Raw genomic sequence first — 27,614 nt, 5'->3', positions numbered from 1 at the left:
GGGGTATTTCTTGTAAATTATATATCAGTGAAGTGAATTTTTCTTTCTGATTTTATTTATGTGATAAATACTTCATCTTTTGCTCAGCCCAGTGTTTACCGTCATGAAGACCCGAGGAGAACACATTTGAGATGGACATATTGGAAGTAATAATTCATAAGCTGGATTTATTTCCCTCAGCCACAATGTACTGAGCTGCTGGTAAAGACAGACTTCCGTGCTGGGGGGCCGCTGTGGCGGGTACAGCGGTGATGGAGACAGAGTGTTCTCAGGGGCGCACGCACACTTGGCGGGAGGAAGGGTCAGCTGTGGCCTTTGTCACGGCCCCTCTGCCTGGAGCCGGGGCACCACTGCTGACCTGCAGGCGGCCCGTCCCCCGCGGGTCAGCTTGGTGACCACGTCTAATGTTAAACCCTCAGGCAGAGGTGGCTCCTGGCTTCTCTACAGACACTGCACGTGTCTCTCAGCCCATCAGCTCCCAGTCTGCACCCACTGCCTTATAAACCCATCTTTCTCCCCCATGTATCGTGAGCACTGTCAGGGTTGTGACCATGAGTTTGTTGTGCTTTTTTTTTTTTTCTGGATTCCGTTTTGGGAAACAGGCTCTAGGACGTTGACGGGAGGGCGAGGCTGACCTCTGTATGTTGGGTCTGTTCCCGAAGAGTGTGTACTTGGTCGTTGTGTGGGTCATCCCGGGATGGGCCGTGGAGACGCGGGAGGTGAACCTTGGACGAGGGGGATGGGACACTTTCATTCCTAAAGGTCCTCCTTGCCTGGGGCTGGATTCTGAGGAGTCTGGAAGGTGGCAGAAGCCCCGCTGGGTGGCGGGGGTAGGATGGGCTGTGCTGGGGCCCAGGTATACAGGGACCACGGGGGTGCAGGCTGGAGGCTTGGGGTCTTGAGAGTAGCCATGTGTAAGAAGCCCCAGCGATTCACTGCCTGTCTTCCCTACATGACAACATCCTGCGTGGCCAGCCACCCCTCAGGAGATTTAAAATAGAGATTTGACCTCTGCAGCCAACCCTGGTGGGTTTGCGCATTTGTCTGTGGTTGTTGTTGTTTTTAATTAATTTACTTTTTATTGAAGGATACTTGCTTTACAGACTTTTGTTTTCTGTCAAACCTCAACATGAATCAGCCATAGGTATACATATATCCCCTCCATTTTTTTTTTTTTTTTTTGGTGTGGAAACTGGTGGGCCTCCTTGTAGCAGATGTTTTTCTTTCAGATTTATTTATTTAGTTTAGGCCGCACTGGGTCTCCGTTGCCGCGCCTGGGCTTTCTCTGGTTGCGGCTGCGGGGGCTGCTCTCTTGTGTGGGCCACGGGCTCAGGGTGTGCGGGCTTCAGCAGGCGCAGCGCGTGGGCTGAGCAGCCGAGGCTCCCGGGCCCCAGCGCGCAGGCTCAGTAGTTGTGGCCTGTGGGCTTAGCTGCACCACGGCACGTGGGATCTTCCTGCGTCAGGGATGGAGCCCGCGTCCTCTGCATTGGCAGGTGGATTCTTAACCACTGGACCACCAGGGGAGCCCGTAGGTGGTTCTTAAAGGAACAGCGGCGCTGGCCTGGAACATGGGTTTCAGCGTCCCTGGGAAGCTCCCCGAGCAGGTGAATCCGCATCCTCACAGTTGTACATGGCAGAGGTGGTAATACTTGACTTGGCATCTGTTCATCTGAAGAAAGACGCAGAGGGCTTATCTGCCACACCCTTAATGTGAGTTGGTGGGACGGAGTGGGGTTGGGGTTGACTACAGCAGCTGACCCAGCAGAATCCACACCCAGGTCATGGTCTCGTGGGCCACAGGGCCTGGTGACCGACTCCAAGGGTGGGGCAGTCTTTTCATCTCTTTTGACTCAGTGTCTAATCAGTACATTCACCGGTGACCATTGTTCCACCCAGCATCACTGTATGGCTCCCCGTGTGTGTGTGTGTGTGTAGGCATGCACGTGTGTGTATCCATCTGCCTCACATCACAGGCTGCTGGTCATGTAGCTTTTGTCTGAAGAACATCACGTTGATTTCTCATCAGAAAAATGCCAGTGTGAAGCAGTCCATGTTTCTGGATACTTTCTGACCGAGACAGATTAGCCCGTAGTGTGATGTTTGGTATGGTGTACACTCAGAAACGAGACTCCAAGAACCTTGGGTTGCTTTACCTGCACAGAAGAGTTAATCCTCCTGTGTAGCCCTCTCCGGTTCTGTTTCCTGGAAGCTCTCTGCAGCCTCTGTCCACTTCAGCACCGCCTGGGCCCTCTCTGCACCCGTGACTGATGTCTTCATCACCCCTTCTCACCCGTCACACTCATCATTATTGTCAGGCACTCGGTGTGCCTACCATTTATTGCTCGTTCCTGGAGGAGAGACAATGACAGTCTGTCTTGAGTTGTGACAGTGTTTGCAAAAGGCAGATCACAGTGTGTTTCAGGAAGTATCAGCAAAGGGATGGAATCGTCTTATTTGACTCCAGTGATCAGGCTATGGGAGCTTAAGAGTTGGGGGGTTGAGCCACGTGAATAGAGAAGACGGCTTCCGAGGTGAGCCCTGGGGTCTGGACTGGTCAACATGCGAAGAACGCGGTTCACAGACCTTAGGATGTATATCAGGAAATCTTTCTTGGTGCTGATACAAAGAATAGCAGGATGGACTTCCCTGGTGGTCCAGTGGCTAGGACTCTGCTCTCCCAATGCGGGGGCCCGAACTTCAGCTGGGCTTCCGGGATGGTGCTTGTGGTAAACAACCCGCCTGCCAGTGTAGGAGACGTAAGAGACTTGGGCTCCATCCCTGGGTTGGGAAGATCCCCTGGAGGAGGGCATGGCAGCCCACTACAGTATTCTTGCCTGGAGAATTCCATGGACAGAGGAGGAGCTTGTTGGGCTATAGTCCATGGGGTCGCAGAGTCGGACACGGCTGAAGTGAGTTAGCATGCACACATGTTCAATTGTTGGTCAGGGAACCAGATCCCACATGCCGCAACTAAGAGTTCACAGTTACAGTTCAGTCGCTCAGTTGTGTCTGACTCTTTGCAACCCCATAAACCGCAGCACGCCAGGCCTCCCTGTCCATCACCAACTCTCGGAGTCCACCCAAACCCATGTCCATTATGTCGGTGATGCCATCCAACCATCTCATCCTCTGTCGTCCCCTTCTCCTCCTGCCCTCAATCTTTCCCAGCATCAAGGTCTTTTCAAATGAGTCAGCTCTTCTCATCAGGTGGCCAGAGTATTGGAGTTTCAGTTTCAGCATCAGTCCTTCCAATGAACACCCAGGACTGATCTCCTTTAGGATGGACTGGTTAGATCTCCTTGCAGTCCAAGGGACTCTGAAGAGTCTTCTCCAATACCACAGTTCAAAAGCATCAATTCTTCAGCGCTCAGCTTTCTTTATAGTCCAACTCTCACATCCATACATGACCACTGGAAAAACCATAGCCTTGACTAGATGGACCTGTGTTGATAAAGTCATGTCTCTACTTTTTAACATGCTGTCTAGGTTGGTCATAACTTTCCTGCCAAGGAGTAAGTGTCTTTTAATTTCATGGCTGCAATCACCAACTGCAGTCATTTTGGAGCCCCCAAAAATAAAGTCAACCACTGTTTCCACTGTTGCCAGCAAATTTGGAAAACTCAGCAGTGGCTACAGGACTGGAAAAGGTCAGTTTTCATACCAATCCCTAAGAAAGGCAATCCCAAAGAATGCTCAAACTACCGCACAATTGTACTCATCTCACACGCTAGTAAAGTGATGCTTAAAATTCTTCAAGCCAGGCTTCAACAGTACATGAACCATGAACTTCCAGATGTTCAAGCTGGTTTTAGAAAAGGCAGAGGAACCAGAGATCAAATTGCCAACATCCACTGGATCATCACAAAAGCAAGAGAATTCCAGAAAAACATCTATTTCTGCTTTATTGACTATGCCAAAGCCTTTGACTGTGTGGATCACAACAAACTGTGGAAAGTTCTCAAAGAGATGGGAATACCAGACCACCTGGCCTGCCTCTTGAGAAACCTGTATGCAGGTCAGGAAACAACAGTTAGAACTGGACATGGAACAACAGACTGGTTCCAAATAGGAAAAGGAGTACGTCAAGGCTGTATATTGTCACCCTGCTTATTTAACTTCTATGCAGAGTACATCATGAGAAATGCAGGGCTGGGTGAAGCACAAGCTGGAATCAAGATTGCTGGGAGAAATATCAATAACCTCAGATATGCAGATGACACCACGCTTATGGCATAAAGTGAAGAGGAACTAAAGAGCCTCTTGATGAAAGAGTTTACATGCCACAACTAAAGATCCTGAGTGCTGCAACTAAGACCAGATAAATAAAAATAAATATTGTTTAAAAATAAAATACCCCATTTGGGAAGAAAAAGAACAGTAGGAATTTAAGAACTGAACTGGACTAGGTTCAAGATGGTGGAGTAGAAGGGTGTGCGCTTCCTTCCTCCTGCAAGAGAACCAAAATCACAGCTAGCTGCTGAACAACCACCAGCAGGAGGACGCTGGAACCCACCCAAAAAAGACACCCCATGTCCAAGGACAAAGGAGAAACCACAACAAGATGGTAGAAGGGTGCAAGAATGATAAAATCAAATCCCATACCCACTGGGTGGGCGACCACAAACTGGAGAACATTAATGCCAAAGAAGTTCTCACACTCGTGTGAAGGTTCTAGGCTCCACATCAGGCTCCCCAGCCTGGGGATCCCCAGGGAGCCTGACTTTGAAGGCCTGCAGAATTTGATTCTAGGTCCTCCACAGGACTGAGAGAAAAACAGAGACTCCACTCTGGGAGGGCACAAACACAGAACCAGACTGGACCCCCCTGGTTCTTGTCTGGAATGGGGGTGGGGCTGAATGCGGTCCTCTGTCATTCACTGTATCGGGGTTATAGGGCCGGGCACACTGGGGTACCCCTTCCTCTCTTCCCTCATACAGGTAACCCCACTGTGCATCTGTCCCTTGCCTCACTGTGCAGCCGCTTCTAACTGGCATCTTCCCTGGTGCCCTATGCTGCACTTGCTGTCGCAAACCTCTGCCGCACCCTCAGTTGGAAAGGCCCCCTGGGGTCCCCAGGAATCGGTACCCTCGTCACGTCCTCTGGGGAGGCCCTGCTCTTGGGGGTCCCAGGGGGCTCCGGGGCCCTTTCCCAGTTTGAAAGCTGTTAATCTATAGACCCAACAGAGGGTGAGATGGTTGGATGACATCATCGACTCAATGGACATGAGTTTGAATAAACTCCGGGAGTTGGTGATGGAGAGGGAAGCCTGGCGTGCTGTAGTCCGTGGGGTTGCGAAGAGTCAGACACGACTGAGCGACTGAACTGAATTTATAGACCCAGCCTCTTTGTGTGGCACATAGGTTCTTCCTGACCTGACCTGGCTGACGCTGCCTTCCTCTCTAACTTCCTCACTGGCTGTTCTCGTCATCCTTTTCTCAGCAATGCCTGATAAACTCCCAGTCACCCATTCAGGGCTGCTGCAGAGATGAGGTGGGCTGAGGGCCCTGTGATAACCCACTTCTTTCTGTGCCACTCACCGGCTCTCTTCTGTGCCTGCGTCTGCAGGAAATGGCTACATTTCAGTTTTATTTTTTAATTTTTATATATATATATATATTCATTTTTGCTGCATCCCATGGCCTGTGGGATCCTAGTTCCCCGAGTAGGGCTGGAACCATTGCCCCCTGCAGTGGAAACGTGGAGTCTTAATCACTGGGACCACCAGGGAAGCCCCACTGCTGTGTTTTAAAGGATGCAGGGAGCATCCTTCCCAGAAGCTCTGCCTGCCCTGGCTCCCCACCTCCAGGCCCCCAGCGTTCCCGCCTGGCTCAGCCAATGCTCTGTGTTGTCTTCTGAGCTGGACTCCTGTGTTGGAGCCACGCTTGCTCCTTTTATACCCTGGACTCTTGTGCTAGGAGAGGCTGTGTTCGCTGAGTGCGCACAGCATGTGAGATCCAAGCGCGTGACAGAAGGAGAGGGAGTGAATACAAGTCACGGCACAGGACCCCGTAGATGGGAAGGGGGAGAATTTGCTTCCTCTCATCTCACCAAGCCTTTTCCCCACTCGGAAGAACTGCTATGTGTGCCAACGGTGGGAACTTTGCTGATCTGGTAGAAGAGGTGGTGGGAGGTGATTCCTGCAGGGTTAACCTCTTGACAGATGGAGCTGCTCTTTTAAAAAATTTATTGTGAATTATTTTGAACATACCAGGAGCTACAAAGAGTCACATCCATGTCTCCACCTCCCAGATTAAGAGACAAAACATCGCTAACATGGCTGCAGCCTTTAAACCAGTATCTTGATTTTGGTGTTCATCACTCTCCTGTAGTCTTTTTTGTTTTTCCAAAAATTTTTTATTTATTTTATTTTTGGCTGTGCTGGGTCTTTGTTGCTGTGTGGGCTTTTCTCTAGTTGCAGTGAGCGGGGGCTGTTCCCTAGTGGTGTGCAAGCTTCTCGTTGCAGTGGCTTCTCTTGTCTTGGAGCTTGGGCTCTAGGGCACACGGGTTTCAGTAGTTGTGGCTCCTGGGCCCTAGAGCACAGGCTCAGTAATTGTGGCACACAGGTTTCGTTGCTCTGTGGCATGTGGGATCTTCCTGGATCAGGGATCGAACCCATGTCTCCTGCCTTGGCAGGCGGTTCTTTACCACTGAGCCACCAGGGAAGCTGCCCTATCGTCTTTTCTACTTTTACATCAGTTAGATATGTGTTTACATGCATATATATAGAGCATATGTCCATTTTATATAGATTTATGCTTATCGTTTTGAAAACCATTGATTTATACCGTATGGTCATTACGTACCACCTTGCTTTTTTCAGTGTTCTGTCTGGAAGGTTCATCTCCAGCTTCCATCTGGGTTGATCCATATAGAGCCAGTTAATCTTTCTTGCTGTGTGAATACCACTGTGTAGTATTCCGGTTTGTGTATCTTGTATCACTCACTAGAGTGTCTGGTTTGCTTCCAGCTTTTTTCTTTTCACACAGTGGTGCTTCTGTGAGCACTCTTGTTAACACATATGAGGGCTTCTCAAGGATGACTTATACCAGTGGAGTTTCTGGGTCATTGCAAATGTGCGTCTTCAACTTTATTACATTTTGCAAAAATTATTCTCCGAGGTTTATTGACTCCATTCTTGAACAGAAATAAACCTTGTTTCATTCTGATAAGTGAGTTATGTTAATGTTTCAGATGTAGTGGATCGGAAGTTACATTTCAGTTGAAGACACTTATTTGAGCATGATCTGTGTGTCTGACTTGTAGAGCCAGGATGCTGACTTAAAATAGAGATAGTATGTGCAAGGTTCGAATTTGTATAAACTTCTACATAGAAAGAATTAGGTTACATTCAGCAGGTTGTTCAAAAAGCATGTTGGATCATTTTTAGGATCTGGATGGCTCACTGTAGGGCTGTTTGTTGTATGAATATTTGAGTGAGTGAATAAATGAATAGAACTGTAGAGCTCAACACAAGAATGGTAAAACACAGTGGAATAAATAGAAACCAAGTTAGTGTCCTTGAAAAAAAAGAGTTAGTCACTCATTCGTGTCTGACTCTTTGCAGCCCCATGGACTGTAGCCCGCCAGGCTCCTCTGTCCATGGGATTCTCCAGGCAAGAATACTGGAGTGGGTTGCCATACCCTCCTCCAGGGGATCTTCCCGACCCAGGGATCAAACCTGTGTCTCTTTCATCTCCTGCATTGGCAGGCAGGTTCTTTACCACTAGCGCCACCTGGGAGTCGAGGTGCTAAAGGGAAGAGCTCACAGTGTGGGGAGGGTCCCCATGCTGGTTTATAGTCAACCTTGCCGGAGGCTGCAACTTCATCTGATGTTTGTCTTTGGCCAACACCCCTGTCTGGGGGCAGGGTCCTAACACACCTGCAGTTTCTTTCCTTCATCACGAGCTCGGAACCTGGGCAGGCCTGACATGCTTTCCCGATGTGGGGTCTGTGCCTCCCCTTTTGCCGGCGAGACCCTCCTTTGGTCCGGCGTGGGTGACAGACCAGGGCTGCCTCCCTCCCAGCCCCAGTCAAGACCCCGACAGCCCTGAACCCAGGCTTGGCGGACCGCTCATTCCCACTGCAGCCCTGTTGCCCTGCAGTCGTGGCTGTTTTCCTGGAGACGAACTTCACCCTGGCCAGGTGCCCCCTGAGGTCCCTTCTGAGTGTCCCCTTGAAGCGCCATCCAGAACATGCTTGCGGTCGAGTGTCAGTTTGCGCGGGGCTGCTGAGACAAAGTGGCGCAGACTGTGGCTTCCACGGAGATGCATCTCCGGGTTCTGGAGGCGGGGGTGGTTTCCTCTGAGGCCGCCCTGCTCAGCTTGGAGGTGACCGTTTTCTCCCTGGGTCTTCACAGCAGCCTCCCTCTGTGTCTCTTGCCCAGATTGCCTCTTTTCATAAAGACACCAAGAGTATTGCGTTAGGGGCTTCCCTGGTGGCTTAGCTGGTAAAGAATCTGCCCTCGATGCAGGAGACCTGGGTTCAACCCCCTGGCTTGGGAAGGTCCCCCGGAGGAGGAAATGGCAACCCACTCCAGTCTTTTTGACTGGAGAATCCCCCGGATCAAGGATCCTGGTAGGTTACAGTCCTCTTTTTATAAAGGTACCAAGGATGTTGGGTGAGGACGTATACTAATGACCCCACATTAACTTGATTGCCTGTGTAAAGACCCAGTTCCCAATAAGGTCACGTTCTGAGGTCCTGGGGCTGAGGACACTTCATCCCATGAAGCTTGGGGGTCTCAGTGCAACCCCTAAGAGGGAGGTACACTGTAGGATTCTGTGTAATTGTTAAAAGGTTTCTTGCAAACACAGTGGGTTTTCAGTGACTGGGGAGGTGAGTGTTCTAGACATTTTCATACTTTCTCACATTTACATTTGCATACTTTGTGACAGATGCCGGAACAAATTCACAGTTTGTTACCAGACTGGGTCTAGTACAGCCAGCGTATTTACTTGCTAACTTCTAGGAAGGAAGTTGTAGAGATCAGTTTAAAAAGAGAGATTTTGTCACTAGAATTACATATAAATTGATTTTTTTTCCCCTAAGAGTTTATTGCCTGAAGCCATGCCTTGTGACTTTTTTTTCCTTTTCTTTTCGTTTTGATTTGTTTTCAAGTTTACTTCAGTTGTTGTTCTAAAAGAAAATTAAAAAAACCTGAACAAATTTTTTTGTTGTTCTAGATTTAAAAGAAATTGTATTTGTCATCCAGAGTCAAAGTAATTCTTTTCATGTGAAGAAAGCAGAACAGTTAAAACAAAGCATCTTAAAGCAGTCTGCAGATCTTACACAGGTACGTAAAGATGACTTGGGATGTCTGATTATTTCTTGAAGTGTTTATGTTTTCCAAAGCTCTTGGTCCATAGTCAGTTCTATTTAGATAGAACACATCTTCTGATTTGTTTTGCTGGCTTAATATGGACTGTTTATTGTTTAAAATGCTGTAGTTAATTTCTAATGCTCTAAGTATCATGTTCTAAATTATTATATACATATTTTAACAGACATGTAAAAATGTATAGGACTAGCATGGTTTCATCATAAAATATGACAGAAAAAAGTGGAAGAAATAACTTTTAAAGGCGGAGCTTAAGCAAAGATAATTAATGTTCGAAATTTTGGTAACAGGTTCTAAGGCAATTTTTATGTTGAAATAACACTTTCATTAACCTTTGTGCAGTGCTTCTTCTATGAGTTTCTTAATCTGTTTTTTGATTGGTTATTATTAACTGAACTTCTGATTTGATTTATAATGTAATATCCGAGGAGGATTATGGAGAGAAAGATTGACACATCCAGGTATACTTTAATAAAGTTTAAAATAAGCGTGAACTGAATTGAAATCTGTTCTGCATATTGTGGGAGGTTTGTGGCAAAGGAAGATCTACCCACGTATGCAGCCATATAGAAGCATTCCTCCTTAGCCAAGCAGAGACGGTCCTCCCAGCCCACTACACTGCATGATTGTCGCCTTGGCCTTCAAAACAGAAGTGCTTGTCTGGAGGTAAAAGCCATCAAGAGTTCTTCGACCAGAGACCTGTGTGTTTGGCAGATGGCTTGCTTTCTGTCGGTGGGAGCGTGGAAGTAAAGGGTTGGAAATAACAATGGAAAAGTGAACAACCTTAATGGTGTTCAACGTCAGGGCACTGCTGACAGTGAGGTTTATTGTGTTTGTCCTTTAAATGCTGTATGTCAGAAAGTCATCCAACCTCCCCATGTCCCCACAAGGACAGATCCTGGTTCCTCTCCTTGGAGCATCAGAACATCTCAAGGGACAGGAAAGGACTGCAGGCTGTAGACAAGTGGGTTTTTTGGTCGAGGTGGGGCAGTAATTAGAGATAGTAGCTTGATTAAAGTTCTCCTTTGTCTGGGCTTCCCCTGTGGCTCAGCTGGTAAAGAATCCGCCCGCACTGTGGGAGACCTAGGTTTGATCCCTGGGTTGGGAAGATCCCCTGGAGAAGGGAAAGGCTACCCACTCCAGTACTCTTGCCTGGAGAATCCCATGGACTGTAGTCCTTGGGGTCGCAAAGAGTCGGACACGACTGAGTGACTTTTGTTATTATTTGTCTGGAAACCCAACTTGGGCCAGAGTGACTTCCAGTGAACCAGGGACAGGGAAGTATTCCCAGAACTTTGTTTACAGTGGGGAAAAGGTATGTGGGTACCTTTTGGAGGGAAGCAATAGGGATTATTATTATCATCAATGCTATGGTTTTTCTAGTAGTCACGTATGGACATGAGAGTTGGACTATGAAGAAAACTGAGCACAGAAGAATTGATGCTTTTGAACTGTGGTGTTGGAGAAGACTCTTGAGAGTCCCTTAGACTGCAAGGAGATCCAACCAGTCCATCTTAAAGGAAATCAGTCCTGAATATTCATTGGAAGGACTGTTGCTGAAGCTGAAACTCCAATACTTTGGCCACCTGAAGCAGAGAACTGACTCATTGGAAAAGACCCTGATGCTGGGAAAGACTGAAGGTGGGAGGAGAAGGGGATAACAGAGGATGAGACGGTTGGATGGCATCACCAACTCAGTGGACATGAGTTTGAGCAAGCTCTGGGAGTTGGTGATGGATATGGAAGCCTGGCGTGCTGCAGTCCATGGGGTTGCAAAGAGTCGGACATGACTGAGCAACTGAACTGAATAGGGATTATGAAATGTTCCTTCTTTCCTGCCCCTTAGGCAGAAGGTGCTGCTAGGGGCTGGGAATGCCTGCTTCTTCAGGGATCTGGGGCTTACACGCAGGACCACTGGGTGACTCTGGGGAGGATGGTTACAGGTTCCTGTCTAAACAGAGTGTGGCCGTTGTATATATGGTTGGAGAATGTGTGCGTCTCCCAGGAGTGGAGGCAGGGTGACAGCAGCTGAGGGTGTGGATCTGGCAGAACTGTGGGAACCTCCCGTGCTCCTTACCTTTTGCCAAGACGTCCCACCAGAGCTTGTTAACTCTCGTCCCATCTTTGGTGCCAGCTTCATTTCCCACCCCTCGTCCCCTTGTATTTTCTTTGCCAGTAACTGCAAACTCCTGGGCGTCCCTGGGCCTAGCTGGCTATGCCTGTGACCTTGCACAGGACCCCCTATATCTTGACAAGCTCCTGGGGGTGCCGTTCTGCGCAGCGTCTTGACCCACAGGGACAAATTGCTTCCTCCTTGGTTCTGCTTTTATTGCATAGTTTTCACTTTTGTACTATTTTTGTTCCATCTCTCTTTTATAAATTTTGAGAGCAGAGACTGTCTTATTGGTTTTTGATCCTCAGAACCAAGCACAGAGCTTTCCATGTTCAGAACCTGAGTCCTCAGTGAATATTCATTACACTGAGTCCCTGAAATTAATCATCCAACTCTCTCCGTGTTTTCTTTTCTATTGTAACAGAAGTTGCCTTTTATTTCTCTTACAGTATGGTCACTTTTTTCTTAAACTCTTTTTTAAAATTGAAGTTTAGTTAATATACAATGTTCTGTTTCACGTATGTGGCAAAGTGAGTCAGTTTTATGTGTGTGTGTTTGTATATGCACCTTACCTTATACACACACACGCAGATATAAATTTTTTTTCAGATTCTTTTCCATTGTAGGTTATTAGAAGGTATTAAATATAGTTCCCTGTGTTCCATAGTAGGTCTTTGTTGTTTATCTATTTTATATATAGTAGCAGGAATATGTTAATCTCAAACTCCTCATTTATCCTTCTCCCTTCCCATTTGGTAATTGTAAGTTTGTCTTCTATGTCTGTGAGTCTGTTTCTGTTCTGTAAATAAGTTTGTGTGCATCTTTGTTTTTAGTTTGCACGTGGTATTTGTCTCTGGCTTACTTCAGTTAGTATGGTCATCTTTAGATCCGTCCATGTCGCTGCAAATGGCATTTCATTCTTCTTTATGGCTGAGTAGTATTCCATTGTGTATGTACCACATCTTCTTTCTCCATTTTTTTTTTTTTTTCATTTATTTTTATTAGTTGGAGGCTAATTACTTTACAATATTGTAGTGGTTTTTGTCATACATTGACATGAATTAGCCATGGATTTACATGTATTCCCCATCCCGATCCCCCCTCCCACCTCCCTCTCCACCCTATTCCTTTGGGTCTTCCCAGTGCACCAGGTCCGAGCACTTGTTTCATGCATCCCACCTGGGCTGGCGATCTGTTTCACCCTAGATACATGTTTTGATGCTGTTCTCTTGAAACATCCCACCCTCGCCTTCTCCCACAGAGTCCAAAAGTCTGTTCTGTACATCTGTGTCCCTTTTTCTGTTTTGCATATAGGGTTATCATTAGCATCTTTCTAAATTCCATATATATGTGTTAGTATGCTGTATTGGTCTTTATCTTTCTGGCTTACTTCACTCTGTATAATGGGCTCCAGTTTCATCCATCTCATTAGAACTGATTCAAATGAATTCTTTTTAACAGCTGAGTAATATTCCATGGTGTATATGTACCACAGCTTCCTTATCCATTCATCTGCTGATGGGCATCTAGGTTGCTGCCATGTCCTGGCTATCCATTTGTCTGTTGATGGACACTTAGTTTGCATCCATGTCCTGGCTATTGTGAATAGTGCTGTCATGAACTGCACACACACTACACACTGCAGTCTTGACTACACACACACACACACACACAGAGCACACAGACTCATATGAACTCACAGGTTCTTTGAAGGCAGATGCACTGGCTTGTTCTGCTCTTAATTCTCTCCTAGTACCTTTTGCATGGTGAATATTCAGCATACAGCATTTGAATTGAATTTAGAATAAATGGAACAAATGAAAACTAAGCATTATTTTTCTTTTCTTTTTTAAAGCATTATTTTAAGTAAATTATTTTATCTATTAAGATTATTTGTCTTAATTTTTAAATTGATTAGAGCCACCACCTCTTATATTAAATATAAAAACTATTTTACTTCTCCCCAGGAAGCCACAGAGTTTAGGGAGAAAAGTAGAATAAAATGAGCCTGAGTCGATGCTTGGAAAGTGTGATCTCACGCTTAAGTGGGTCTTTGAGAGATAGTATGGAAAAGAATCAGAGTGTTCACTGACTGCTTTCACACAGCCAGCGTAACAATGACTAAGGATGGTGGGAATTCACTTCCCCATAAACAGTCGACTTGAGGAGGGCAGGAGTAGGCAGCTCTGCTCTGCCTTCCTTCTGTCTTGCTTGCTGTAAGCTGAAGGGTCTTGTCCTTACCTGCATGGTTGAAGCTGGCTGACACCCTTACTTTGCACCCTGGTGTGTGGAGGACAAGTAGGGATCTTTTAAGGATATGACCTTGAAGTTGTTGTTCAGTCGCCAAGTTGTGTCTGACTCTTTGCAACCCCGTGGACTGTAGCCAGGCTCCTCTGTCCTTCACTGTCTCCCCGAGTTTGCTCACATTCATGTCCACTGAGTCGATGATGCCATCCAGCCATCTCACCCTATCACCTCCTTCTCCTCCTGCCATCAATCTTTCCCAGCATCAGGGTCTTTTCCAGGGAGTCAGCTCTTTACATCAGGTGGCCAAAGTATTGAAGCTTCAGCATCAGTCCTTCCAATGAAAAGTCAGGGTTGACTTCCTTTAGGATTTACTGGTTTGATCTCCTTGCAGTCCAAGAGACTCTCAAGAGTCTTCTCCAATACCAGATTTCATTAGAAGGCATCAATTCTTCGGCACTCAGCCTTCTTTATGGTCCAACTCTCACATCTGCTCATGACTACTGGAAAACATAGCTTTGACTGTATGGACCTTTGCTGGCAAAGTGATGTCTCTGCTTTTTAATACGCCATCTGTCCAATTTCAGTGTGCTTCTGCTTAATTGGTATTGTCCTTTGCTTGCACTGTTTGCAGTTTAGATCACCTGTTTAGCCAGTGACTTAGACGGCCACTAGGTGGCAGTATTGGTTTTACATTTAAAGACACCTAATTAAGCATCATCATCAAGAAACCCCTCTCCCCATCCTATTTCCATGGTCATACGTGGAGTCTAGACTGAAGCAATAGGAAAGCTCCCTTTAATTATCACAAGGTCTGTTTTTCTTTTTCTGAAATTCTTTCCTAGCATGAAAGCCAGCTATGAGTATTGAAATAGTTATGACAGAACGTTGTTTTAGCACTTGGGTTTAATTTGCTCACAAGATCCATGGTGTCCTGTTACTACTTAAAGTAATTTCATCTTTGGGTTAACAAGTCTTGTGGTAGTTGAAATGGCTGGAACGGTTGTAAGCATTTGTAACTGTTCATGATGCTGGCTCATTTTTTTATCTTTGTAGAATTCTTCATGTTACTTATATGATTGAGAGTTGAATTTATTCCATGGGTAGAGTTTTGGAGATCCACAGATGGCTGAAAGCTCACATTGGGCCTGCAGACAGTTCTTCGAGCAGTGATGAGCTCCCTGACCTAGAACTCCATGGAAATAGAGAAAGAAGACTCAGTGCAGAGAATTAAGTGCTGAGATACACAAAATATAGGGCAGCAGGGTCACTTTGAGAGGCAGGCAGTGGCTCCCTAGTTATAGCTTGACTGAAATTTGTTTTAAAAAACTGATTTTTTTTTCCTTTTTTTAAAAAAAATATTTTTTATTGAAGGATAAATGCTTTACAGAATTTTGCTGTTTTATATCAAACCTCAACATGAATCAGCCATAGGTATACATATATCACCTCCCTTTTGAACCTCCCCCCCATTTCCCTCCCCATCCCACCCCTCTAAGGTTGACACAGAGCCCCTATTTGAGTTTCCTGAGACATACAGCAAATTCCCGTTTGCTATCTATTTTACACATGGTAATGTAAGTTTCCATGTTACTCTTTCCATACATCTCACCCTCTCCTGCCCTCTGCCCATGTCCGTAAGTCTATTTTCTATGTCTGAAACTGACACGTTCTTGAGAAGGAATTGACGGCCTAGTCATCAGCCGAGGAAACTGAGGATGTTCGAACCCCAGGCAGAGTTATGAGGGCCTCTCCAGCCCTGTGGCTTGGAGCGGCCAGCTCCTCCTCCGAGGGGTCAGCCCCACAGTTTGCCAGGCATGCGCCGCGCCTCTAATGGGACAGGATGTCACCTGCAACCTGAACTCAATGTCTTCAGGGTGCAGTTTTGGTTTCTTCCATAGATTTGCCCACCATGAGCATTCAGAACAGTTGCTTAGTGAGGAAGAAATCACCGGTAAATTTTATTGTGTGAATATTTATCTGATAGCCCAAAATATCTCTTCCTCCCACACCACCAGATGTCTAGAGCTGCTGTTTATTTATTCATTACTCCTGTTGGGTTGCACTTGACTACGAAATCTGCCAAAAATTAAGGTGCAAAAATTTAATGGTTTTTGCAGTCGTGCATCTGCTTTTAGCTGTTCTCTTTTGCTTTGGCAAGTGGTCCTCTATGCCTGCTTTGCCTCAAGATGCTAAAATGCAGTCTTACTGAAAACACAAGACGTTTTTCATTCTTCTCATGTGACTGTAGGAACCAGGAGCCTAAGCAGAAACTGAAACTTAATACTGGACTTGGAGTTGTTACTGGAGTGGTGAAGCTATTCTTGTTTTCTGAAATAATCTGGGTCATTGTGGATTGTCATTCCCATCTCTAGGTTTGAAGCTTATAGTGCAGTTCATAATGGTTTTGAAGTCTATGTGTGACATTTCTTCTAATGAGGAAGCCAGCAGACTTTACCAAGCACTTCCTGTGTGCAGAGAACCATTCTGGATTGTTGTGGAGCACTTCGAGAGGAATTGACAAAGATACTCCACTTCCTTGAATTACTTACAGATGGTGGTGGTTGTTTTTCAGTTGCTCAGTCATGTCCTACTCTTTGTGAGCCCATGGAATAAGATAGATGGTAACCATCTCATAATAGAAAATGCAGGAGATGCAGGTTTGATCCATGGGTCAGGAAGATCCCCTGGAGAAGGAAATGGAGACAACCCACTCCAGTATTCTTGCCTAGAGAATCCCATGGACAGAGGAGCCTGGTGGGCTACAGTCCACGGGGTTGCAAAGAGTTGGATATGACTGAGCACACACATAAGTAGAAATTAGAAATCAAGTTAAGTCTTTTAACCTATCTATTGGACAAATATTAACTGCACAATTCTAGCAATATTAGGTACTTTCAAACATCTCTAGACAGTCCGTGGGACCCTGGAAAAGACAATAGTCACGAAGCTGTTTAGGAAGCAGAGTGATGTGGAAAAAGCATGAGTGAATATAGTGCCGATAGTGCCTGGTGAAGCTTGAGGAGATAAAGAGGGAAGACTTGTGTCAGATCGGGAAGGGGGGTGGGAAGTGAGCTGGAGGGATGTTGGTTTAGAACAGGGTACGGATCTGGACGATGTAGACGTGAATCATCAGTGTGGTTGGCTTTGGGGTGCCTAGAGACCTAGGGTTTGTTTGGGGGGATGAGTAAAGCATGTTTTAGCAGGAAGAGTGGTCTTTTTAGATGGAAATGGGTGGGAAGTCAAGCTGGTGAGGTGGGGGAATGTGGTTGCCTAGTTCAGGGTTCTGAGTGCACGTCTCTAGAGAGAAGACTGCAAATTTGGAAGATGTGCTACTGTTTTTCCTCAAATGTTTTCTCCCTGAATTACAGATGGAAGGGTAGCGTGCAGTTATAGAGCCTGACTATTTATTTATTTATTTATTTATTTATTATTAGTTGGAGGCTAATTACTTCACAACATTTCAGGGGGTTTTGTCATACATTGATATGAATCAGCCATAGATTTACACGTATTCCCCATCCCGATCCCCCCTCCCACCTCCCTCTCCACCCGATTCCTCTGGGTCTTCCCAGTGCACCAGAGCCTGACTATTTAAAGAGGTGCATGAACAAAAGTCAAGTGGAGGTGAGGCTGACAGAAACCCATGAGCAGAGTGTGTGTGACAGTCTCTGATTTAATCAGGCACTTGAGTGTGTTTTGTCCTAAATACCTATTCTGTGTAGCATCTGTGTGTCAATTATGTTATGACTTAGGTTTTTTGAACTTGAAAAAATTCCTTCTGGACTGGATGTTTGTGGGAAAATTCTGTTTTTTCTGTTTGTTCGTTTTGTTAAATAAAAATGGGCGCTGACAGCTCAGTCTCTGGTGAAGACTGGATTGGAGAAGTTTGTGTCTATGGTCTGTGTTGTGATGCAGAGACTGTCCAATGAGAGGTTTTGTTTTTTTCCCCTCTCCTGCGTCCTGGGATCCAGTAACCATGGTTGATCCCAGATCATTTTTACTGCAGCTTTAGAAATGTATGAACACTTGCTTAAAATTACAGGAACCATTATTGTTCTCCTAAGGAATTTCTTTTTTAAATTTTTATTTATTTTCATTAACTGTTATCGGCGTATGGTGGCTTTACAATGCTGTGTGAGTTTCTGCTGACAGCAAGGTGAATCAGTTACATGTATTCATATATCCCCTGTTTTTTGGACTTCCTTCACATTCAGGTCACCCCAGAGCATTGAGTAGAGCTCCCCGTGCTCTACACTAGGTCCTCATTAGTTATCTAGTTTATCCATAGTATCAATAGTGTATATATTTCAATCCCAATATCCCAATTCACAGAGGAGTTTCAAAATAAGATTAAATTGGAGGGCTTCCCTGGTGGCTCAGTGGTATAGAATCTTCCTGCCAGTGCAGGAGACACGGGTTTGATCCTCGATCCGGGAAGATCCCACATGTCGTGGAGCAGTGAAGCCTGAGCACCAGAACTGTCGAGCCTGTGCTCTAGGGCCCGGGAGCCACAACTGCTGAGCCCTTGGGCTGCAGCTACTGAAGCCCACACACCTAGAGCCTGTGCTCGGCAATGAGACAGACCACCCCAGAGAGAAGCCCCTGCACCCCACCTGGAGAGTACTCCCGCTCGCCACAACTAGAGAAAAGCCCACACAGTACTGAAGACCCAGCACAGCCAAAAATAAATACATAAAAAGATTTTTAACAAAAATCCCGAATAGCCAAGGCAATCTTGAGAAAGAAGAATGGAACTGGAGGAATCAACCTGCCTGACTTCAGACTCTACTACAAAGCCACAGTCATCAAGACAGTGTGGTACTGGCACAAAGACAGAAATATAGATCGATGGAACAGAATAGAAAGCCCAGAGATAAATCCAGGTACCTATGGACACCTTTATCTTCGACAAAGGAGGCAAGAATATACAATGGAAAAAAGACAACCTCTTTAACAAGTGGTGCTGGGAAAACTGGTCAACCACTTGAAAAGAATGAAACTAGAACACTTTCTAACACCATACACAAAAATAAACTCAAAATGGATTAAAGATCTAAATGTAAGACCAGAAACTATAAAACTCCTAGAGGAGAACATAGGCAAAACACTCTCCGACATAAATCACAGCAGGATCCTCTACGACCCACCTCCCAGAATATTGGAAATAAAAGCAAAAATAAACAAATGGGACCTAATGAAACTTAAAATCTTTTGCACAGCAAAGGAAACTATAAGCGAGGTGAAAAGACAGCCTTCAGAATGGGAGAAAATAGTAGCAAACGAAGGATTAATCTCAAAAATATACAGGCAACTCCTGCAGCTCAATTCCAGAAAAATAAATGACCTAATCAAAAAATGGGTCAAAGATATAAACAGACATTTCTCCAAAGAAAACATACAGATGGCTAACAAACACATGAAAAGATGTTCAACATCACTCATTATCAGAGAAATGCAACTCAAAACCACAATGAGGTACCATTACACGCCAGTCAGAATGGCTGCTATCCAAAAGTCTACAAGCAATAAATGATGGAGAGGGTGTGGAGAAAAGGGAACCCTCTTACACTGTTGGTGGGAATGCAAACTAGTACAGCCACTGTGGAGAACAGTGTGGAGATTCCTTAAAAAACTGGAAATAGAACTGCCATATGACCCAGCAATCCCACTCCTGGGCATACACACCAAGGAAACCAGATCTGAAAGAGACACGTGTACCCCAATGTTCATCGCAGCACTGTTTATAATAGCCAGGACATGGAAGCAACCTAGATGCCCATCAGCAGACAAATGGATAAGGAAGCTATGGTACATATACACAATGGAATATTACTCAGCCATTAAAAAGAATACATTTGAATCAGTTCTAATGAGATGGATGAAACTGGAACCCATTATAAAGAGTGAAGTAAGCCAGAAAGATACAGACCAATACAGTATACTAACGCATATATATGGAATTTAGAAAGATGGTAATGATAACCCTGTATGCAAGACAGAAAAAGAGACACAGATGTATAGAACAGACTTTTGGACTCTGTGGGAGAAGGTGAGGGTGGGGTGATCTGAGAGAATAGCATTGAAACATATATATTATCAAGTGTGAAACAGATCGCCAGTCCAGATTGGATGCATGAGACAAGTGCTCGGGGCTGGTACACTGGGATGACCCAGAGGGATGGGATGGGGAGGGAGGTGGGAGCGAGGATTGGGATGGGGAACACATGTAAATCCATGGCTGATTCATGTCAATGTATGGCAAAAACCACTACAATATTGTAAAGTAATTAGCCTCCAACTAATAAATTTAAAAAAAGATTTTTAAAAGAGATTAAATTTGAAACAGTGAAGGAGAGAGGCTAAAGCATGGTTTTTTTTTTAAACTAGGTTCTAGTAAAATAAAGACTTGTGTGTGTTTTGAAGACTCTGAAGTGTGACCTTTTACTTTACTTAGCACAAGGCACAGGTCATGCCTGGTCGGGGAATCACTCTGAATGAGGAACAGGGAAGAAGTCCCTGCAGGATGAGTACATGGAGAGTGGGATGGGCAGAGCTTAGAATGAGGGCAGGACCTGGGGCAGGGCAGAAGCACAGATGAATTATGGATCCATTTTTAAGGCATCCTCCAAATACAGAGAAGAAAATTCAGAAGTAGATTAGGCTTATAAGGTGTGTTTTATTTTTTAGGTGGGTATGGTGCCCCCACTGGGCTTCCCTGATAGCTCAGTTGGTAAAAAATCCACCTGCAATGCAGGAGACCCCAGTTTGATTCCTGGGTCGGGAAGATCTGCTGGAGAAGGGATAGGCTACCCACTGCAGTATTCATGGACTTCCCTGGTGACTCAGCTGGTAAAGAATCCGCTGCAATGTGGGAGACCTGGGTTCAATCCCTGGGTTGGGAAGATCCCCTGGAGAAGGGAAAGGCTACCCACTCAAATATTCTGGCCTGGAGAATTTCATGGACTGTATAGTCCATGGGGTTGCAAAGAATCAGACATGACTGAACAAATACATTTCATTTTATGGCAGATGTTGGATTATATTTTCTGTTTTAGGTCAAAAGGGGCCAGACTAGCTGCTTAGAAATCTTTGTACTCTCCCTACCCACAATAGCTTAAAAAAAAAAAAAAAAAGATGGAAAGAAAACTTCCTTATTTAGAGACTATAAGATTGTGCATGAAGAAAAAAAAAATGTACAAAACTACAAAAAAGTTTATCAAGGTCACTAGTTATAAGGGTCAATGTTTAAAAATCAGTTGTATTTCTATATATAAGCAGTGACAATTAGAATTGAAAATTTTAAAATGTTATCAATTATTCATCGCATCAAAAAGCATTAAACACCCAGGGATAAATCTAATGAAAAATATTCAGGATTCTACATGCAAAAGTAGGAAACATTACTGAGAAAAATTGTTGTTCAGTTGCTAAGACATGTCTGACTGTGACCCCCTGGACTGCAGCATGCCAGTCTTCCCTGTCCTTCACTGTCTCCCTGAGTTTGCTCAGACTCGTGTCCATTGAGTCGATGATGCCATCCAAACATTTCATTCTCTGTCATTCCCTTCTCCTCCTGCCCTCAATCTTTCCCAGCATCAGGGTCTTTTCCAGTGAGTCAGCTCTTCACATCAGGTGGCCAAAGTAGTAGAGCTTCAGCTTCAGCACCAGTCCTTCCAATGAATATTCAGGACTGATTTCCTTTAAGATGGACTGGTTTGATCTCCTTGCAGTCCAAGGGACTTCAAGAGTCTTCTCCAACACCACAGTTCAAAAGCATCAGTTCTTCTGTGCTCAGCTTTCTTTAGAGTCCAACTCTCACATCCATCCATGACTACTGGAAAAACCATAGCTTGGACTAGATGGACCTTTGTTGGCAAAGTAATGTCTCTACTTTTTAATATGCTGTCTAGGTTGCTCATAGCTTTTCTTCCAAGGAGCAAGCGTCTTTTACTTTCATGGCTGCGGTCCCCATTCACAGTGATTTTGGAGCCCAAGAAAATGAAGTCTGTCACTGTTTCATTTTTTTCCCCGTCTATTTGCCATGAAGTGATGGGACCAGATGCCATGACCTTCATTTTTTGAATGTGAGTTTTAAGCCAGCCTTTTCACTCTCTTCTTTCATCTTCATCAAGAGGTTGTTTAGTTTCTCTTTGCTTTCTGCCATTAGGGTGGTATCGTCTGCACATCTGAGGTTGTTATTCCTCTCAGCAATCTTGATTCCAGCTTGTGATTCATCCAGCCTGGCATTTCCCATGATGTACTCTGCATCATGATGACTCTGCACAGAGTCGGACACGACTGAGCGACTTTCACTTCACTCTGCATATAAGTTAAATAAGCAAGGTGACAATATACACCCTTGACATACTCCTTTCCCAATTGTGAATCAGTCAGTTGTTTCACATCTGGCTCTGTTGCTTCTTGACCTGCGTACAGGTTTCTCAGGAAAATTAAAGAAAATTAAAGAAAGCTTTAGTGAACAGAAAAAAAGCATACTAATAGATTGTAAGATTCAATAGTGTGTCCAGTTTCCCCAAATGTATCAAGAGATTAAATGCAATCCCAATGAAAACCCCAGTGGATGTTTCACTGGAAGTTGCCAGGCTGACTGTAAGATTTACATGGAAATCAAATAACCAAAGTGAAGAGAACAGGCACTTCTAATTTTGTTGCCATCTTTTGTGGTATGAACTTTATTTAAAACCTGGTAGAATCACAACAGTACAAATGAATGATTCTTTCTGCTTATTCACAGAAAGTTTTGGAAATGACTGTTTTCTTGAGAAGAGTTAGGCCTTGGCTTATTAATTAAAAAAAACCTTATTTCCATGCGATAAGCCAGGAGATCTGGGAGCAAAGCTTTTCATGGATTAGTGTGAAGAAGCTTAAGAAAATGGCCTTGTGTTTTCTATTTTTAGACTTTTTTGTTGTTGTTGTTGGCAAGGAGGCAGTGTGAAGCACTTCCTTGAAAGGTGAGTCAAGTGGCTTTCACTAAGCTTCCCTTTTTGTTGTTGTTCAGTTGCTAAGTTATGTCTGACTTTGCAACCCCATGGACTGCAGCACGCCAGGCTTCCCTGTCCTTCACCATCTCTCGGAGCTTGCTCAAACTCATGTCCATTGAGTGGGTGATGCCATCCAGCCTTCCCGTCCTCTGTTGCCCCCTTCTCCTCCTGCCTTCAATCTTTTCCAGCGTCAAGGTCTTTTCCTTTTTCAGGTGAGACCAATCGAATGCTTAATTTCTTAGTGAAGTTTGTTTCTTGTTATAATTGACAAATGTTAGGTAATAACATTATATATTAAGCTTTAAGTTTTTATTACATTGCTATTGAATAAGAATTTATGTATCCATTTACTAAGTCTTTGTGGAATATTGACTCAGGCAAGGCTTGGGCAAGATGCCCCAGAACACAGAGTAGTGAGACAGTCCACTTCCTCAGGGGCTTGCTCAGCAGTGATCATTTCCTCACATCTTGTCATGAACATGCCTTTCTGTTCAGCCCCCAGCATTCGGACCCCCTCCCTTACCGGCAAACTCAACCCCACGTGAGTCTGGTGGGAGTGGGCTCGGCCCACTAAAGACATCAGAGGCCAGATTCGGGGTCTCCCTGGCTCAGGGAGGGTGTTGGACGTTGTAACTCAGGATTGTGAGTCTGGAGCCAAGACCCATAGATGTGGTCACTTTATTTTTTTTAATTTAAAAAAATTTTTATTTTTTGGTCACACTGCTTGGCATGCAGGATCTTAGTTCCCCAACCAGGGAGGAGTGGAAGCGTGGAGTCTTCACTGGACCTGCAGGGAAGTCCCGAAGTGAGCACTTCGGCTCTCCCTGCCCTGGTGGTGACAGTCAGGACCAGATGAGGTGGCAACACATGCTGGTGTGTGGAGGAGGCAGTGCTCTGGGCCAGGTGACACCTGTGGGGTGACCTCTTCCTTGTGATTCCCCATGGTTGTTCCCCTGCATGAGCCTCCCTCCAGGAGGCCCGTGCTGGGATTGAGGGACACTGCACGTCCCTTCCTGCAGCCACATCAGCAGCCACCGTGAGAACACGGGCCAGGCAGCAGCCTGCCCTGGCTGGAAAGTTTAGCTTTGTTGTGACATCTGAACTGAGCCTTGCACTGGTGTTTGCTGGACTCCTGTCTGGGGTGGCTGCAGGGACTCCCACGGATGGCGACAGTGAACTGGGGTCTCTTGGGATGTTAGCAGAGGGGTCAGCCACTCTGAGCTCAGACAGCACCCTGAGTTCCTATTTGGGGAGGTGGGCTTGGCGGGATTAGCGAGACTCCTAACACGTGGGGCTGGGGTCTGCGGTGCAGACCCTCTAGGAGGGTTCACGTCTGCAAGAGTGAGGACAGCTGACTTTGAGTGCTGGCTAGTGGTAAAGAACCCACCTGCCAGTGCCGGAGACATAAGAGGCTCGAGTTTGATCCCTGGGCCGGGAGGATCCCCTGGAGGAGGGCATGGCAACCCACTCCAGTATGCTTGCCTGGAGAATCCCATGGATGGAGGAGCCTGGAGGGCTACAGTCCATGGGGTCGCACAGAGTCGGACAGGACTGAAGTGACTGAGCACGCACCGTCGTCTTTATTTTCCTTCGTGCTCGTGTCCGTGCACTCTGCCACTTTTGAAGCCTCAGCTCATCTAAGTTATTATGTGGTTGCTGCAACTCTCCCCATTTGCAGAGAGGAAACCAAGGCATCGCGGGATTCAGCAACCTGCCCGTGCTCCCATCCCTAATAAGAGGTGCTCTCAGACCTGCCTCTCAGTTCTGTCCTGTCTCCTGACACGCAGGTGGGGCCTTAACCTCAGGGCCAGGCAGCAGATTGCTGCAGCTGCTGTGTGCAAGTAACTCCATGCCTGTACCCTCTCTCACTTTGCCTGGCTTTATTGTTTTTTAATACCATTTTTTGTTGACAGTGTATTCTAGATTTCTTTGCTTAATGCCTGCCTCCTTCATTAGAACTTGAGATCCAAGAGGGCAGGGACTCTGATCTGTGTTTCCATAGTTGTTTGCTATATTCCCAGAACAGTACCTGGCACATAGTAGTTGCTCAGCAAATATCATACAATCAGTAATAATATTAGTAACCATCACATTCACGCATGTGCCAGGTGCCTGGCATATATTAACTCACTTGATCCCCAGGGCTGTTGTTACCCTCCCTCGTATTAGAAGTGAGAAAACAGACCACAGGCAGGTCTGGGAACTTGCTCAAGGCTGCAGGGTTCAGAAGAGCTGGAGCTGGGATTCTGATGTAAAACACTTTGGCTCCAGAAATCATGTTCCTAAAATGCTAAGATTCACTGCCTTTCATGAATGAGTGAATGATTATTTAAAGCAGGTTTTATGAACTATAAAAATGTATCTAGTAGAGCATTTCAAAGTAAATAGTTAAAATAAATTACATCAATGATGAGGTAATATTTTTCTCTTGTTAAGAAATGACAGTTAATGATTAAGACAAATTTCTGGGGGAAAATATATTTAATATAGGCTTAGGTTCTTGGAAGGTTTGTTATTATAGCATCACATGTAATCTGCTGGTCCATAAATGAATGGTGGGTTTTTAAAGGCTAGTAAATCTGTCTTGATATATGTTCCCAACAAGATATTATACATCTCTATTATTACCCTCATAAGATAGGCCTACTTCATATGGAAGAAATTATAACAATAAACAGATGTTAATTTTTGTCATGATTTATCTGTTAGTCTAAAAGCTCAGTTCAGTGCCTAAAAACTATATAATAGTTGGGCTTTGGAAATGCAGTTGAACTGGGATCAGTCTTAAAACATGATTCAGTCCTTTAGAATGTTCGCCTAATACTGAACAAATGTCTTGGCTTTTGCTTTCTGAGCACTGGGTCTGAATAGTGAGACTGAATTAGACCATAAGCTCATGTACTGCCAGGCTTGTATTTTACATTAAGGTATGGGTGGTGCTAGTGGTAGAGAACCCACCTCCCAGTGCAGGAGACATAAGAAACCTGGGTTCGATCCCTGTGCCAGGGAGATTCCCTGGAGGAGGACGTGGCAACCCACTCCAGTATTCTTGCCTGGAGGATCCCATGGACAGAGGAGCCTGGCGGGCAATGGTCTGTAGGGTCAAAAAGAGTTGGACACGACTGAAGTGACTTTCACACGTGCAAGGACAAGTTACAAATTTTGGGAAATAGTCTGTTGACAAGGGAAAAGGAAAGCATCACAGACTTAAATTAGTGGAATTTTTTTTTTTTTTTTTTTTGAGAGGCAGAAGGACTAAAGTGATCCCAAACAAAATTTGCCTAATAATTAAAGTTACTTATGACATTTAAAATATTAATCTGCTTTGATCCACATTCACATGTTGGCATTTTCATTCATACTACTGATATTTCTAGATATAAATTTTGAATGATTTCTCCCTCCATATCAACAATAATGGGCTTTCTCCTCTCAGAGCATCTTCAGATGCTCACCTGTGGAATCTGAACCTTTTCGTGAATGAAGATGATAAATATGTATGAGAACCAGGTAACAAGGGAGTGTTTATTTTGAATTTTTGGTTCTCAGTAATTATTAGTGTCTTTAAATGTGAATGTGCCTTGAGAAAAAATGTTCAAAGGAAGTACTGTGGGAAGGTCTTGTAGGCTTTCTGACTTCAAAGTGCTTATTAGGATAGAAGCAGATGCCTGATAGAAATGTAGATTTTTGGTTCAATGAGACAAATAGAATTAAAGTATTTAAATTACCATGATCAACTTTTCCATTTTTAAAAATTTTCCTTTTCTGTCATTTACCCTTATTTGATTATTTGTATTTTTAGTTCCCTTATCCTTGCCTCTGAAATGGTATTATCTCATTTTTGATAGAATTTTACCTTCAGCTTTTAGGTTTGAAATAGCATGGTTTGGTGAATAAGCATTCTTTAGATTGGTGAGAGGCAGTACTCCACACATCAGAGCCTTTGCTATAGCGTCTAGCTTTTATTCCAAAGGGCTCTGTTGATAGAACATTTTCTTACTTTTCCCTTGATTTTTGTTTGAAAACTCTTTCTTATTCAGCCAGGCATTACATTTTAAAAAATGATCTTTGTGTCCAAAAGTGCTTTAAGCTGTTGATATGGTACTTAAAAGAGGTATAAGTCTTGTGGTATAGATAGAACAGATAGATAAAAAGAATATAACTTATTACAGTCTGAAGTGTTAAGAACTGAGATAAGATCATTTGATGGAACATTTTTTGTAACTTTTTAAATTATTTTATCTCAGGGTGCTAATAAGGGGTTCCCATGCGGCGCAGTGGTAAAGAATCTGCCTGCCAATGTAGGAGATGCAAGAGACGTGGGTTCGATTCCTGGGTCTGGAAGATCCCCTGGAGGAGGAAATAGCAACCTGCTCCTGTATTCTTGCCAGGATGATCCCATGTGCAGGGGAGCCTGGGGCACTACAGTCCGTGGGTTGCAAAGAGGCGGGCTGAGCACACCCACAGCATGCTAATATTTGGTTGGCCAAAAAGTTTATTTGCGTTTTTCTGTAACACCTTACAGAAAACTCCGAATGAACACTTTGGCCAACTCAATACATATGAGTATGTGTGTATCTAAGTCTGGGTCTGTGTGTGCATACAGACACAGAATACATATATACACACACATACATACATATATACACACATATGTATATATAAAACAAGAATAAAAGCTGTTGGTACTTTCTGAGGATTAATAGACAAAACTTTCTAAGTAAAATGTAATTGTTGTTCAGTTGCCGAGCTCTCCCGTCCTTCACTATGTCCTGGAGTTTGCTCAAATTCATGTCCATTGAGTTGGTGATACTATCTAACCATCTCATTCTCTGTCGCCCTTTTCTCCTCTTGCCTTCAATCTTTCCCAGTATCAGGGTCTTTTCCAATGAGTCAGCTCTTTGCATCAGGTGGC

The 27,614-nt window shown here is 44.7% G+C and overlaps 1 protein-coding gene across 3 annotated transcripts in view; it reads left to right on the top strand.

Moving 5' to 3' along the window:
* Positions 1-27,614, top strand: part of B3GLCT (beta 3-glucosyltransferase) — a 113,532-nt gene that overhangs the window by 21,339 nt on the left and 64,579 nt on the right. Inside the window, exons 1-2 of one of the 3 annotated variants that reach the window (XM_043891756.1) lie at positions 88-201; positions 9,183-9,292. Coding sequence is in view for 1 of the 3 variants with exons in the window: in XM_043891758.1 (XP_043747693.1) it covers positions 9,183-9,292 (110 nt within the window). In the remaining 2 variants the exon portion in view is untranslated. Of the gene's footprint in view, positions 1-87; positions 202-9,182; positions 9,293-22,648; positions 22,670-27,614 lie in introns of those variants that run through there. The other 2 variants (XM_043891758.1, XM_043891757.1) reach the window with 2 other exon arrangements.

The sequence above is a fragment of the Cervus elaphus genome, chromosome 30 (genome assembly GCF_910594005.1).
Source record: "Cervus elaphus chromosome 30, mCerEla1.1, whole genome shotgun sequence".
Classification (NCBI taxonomy): Eukaryota; Metazoa; Chordata; class Mammalia; order Artiodactyla; family Cervidae; genus Cervus; species Cervus elaphus.
This window is presented reverse-complemented; position numbering and strand designations above follow the sequence as displayed.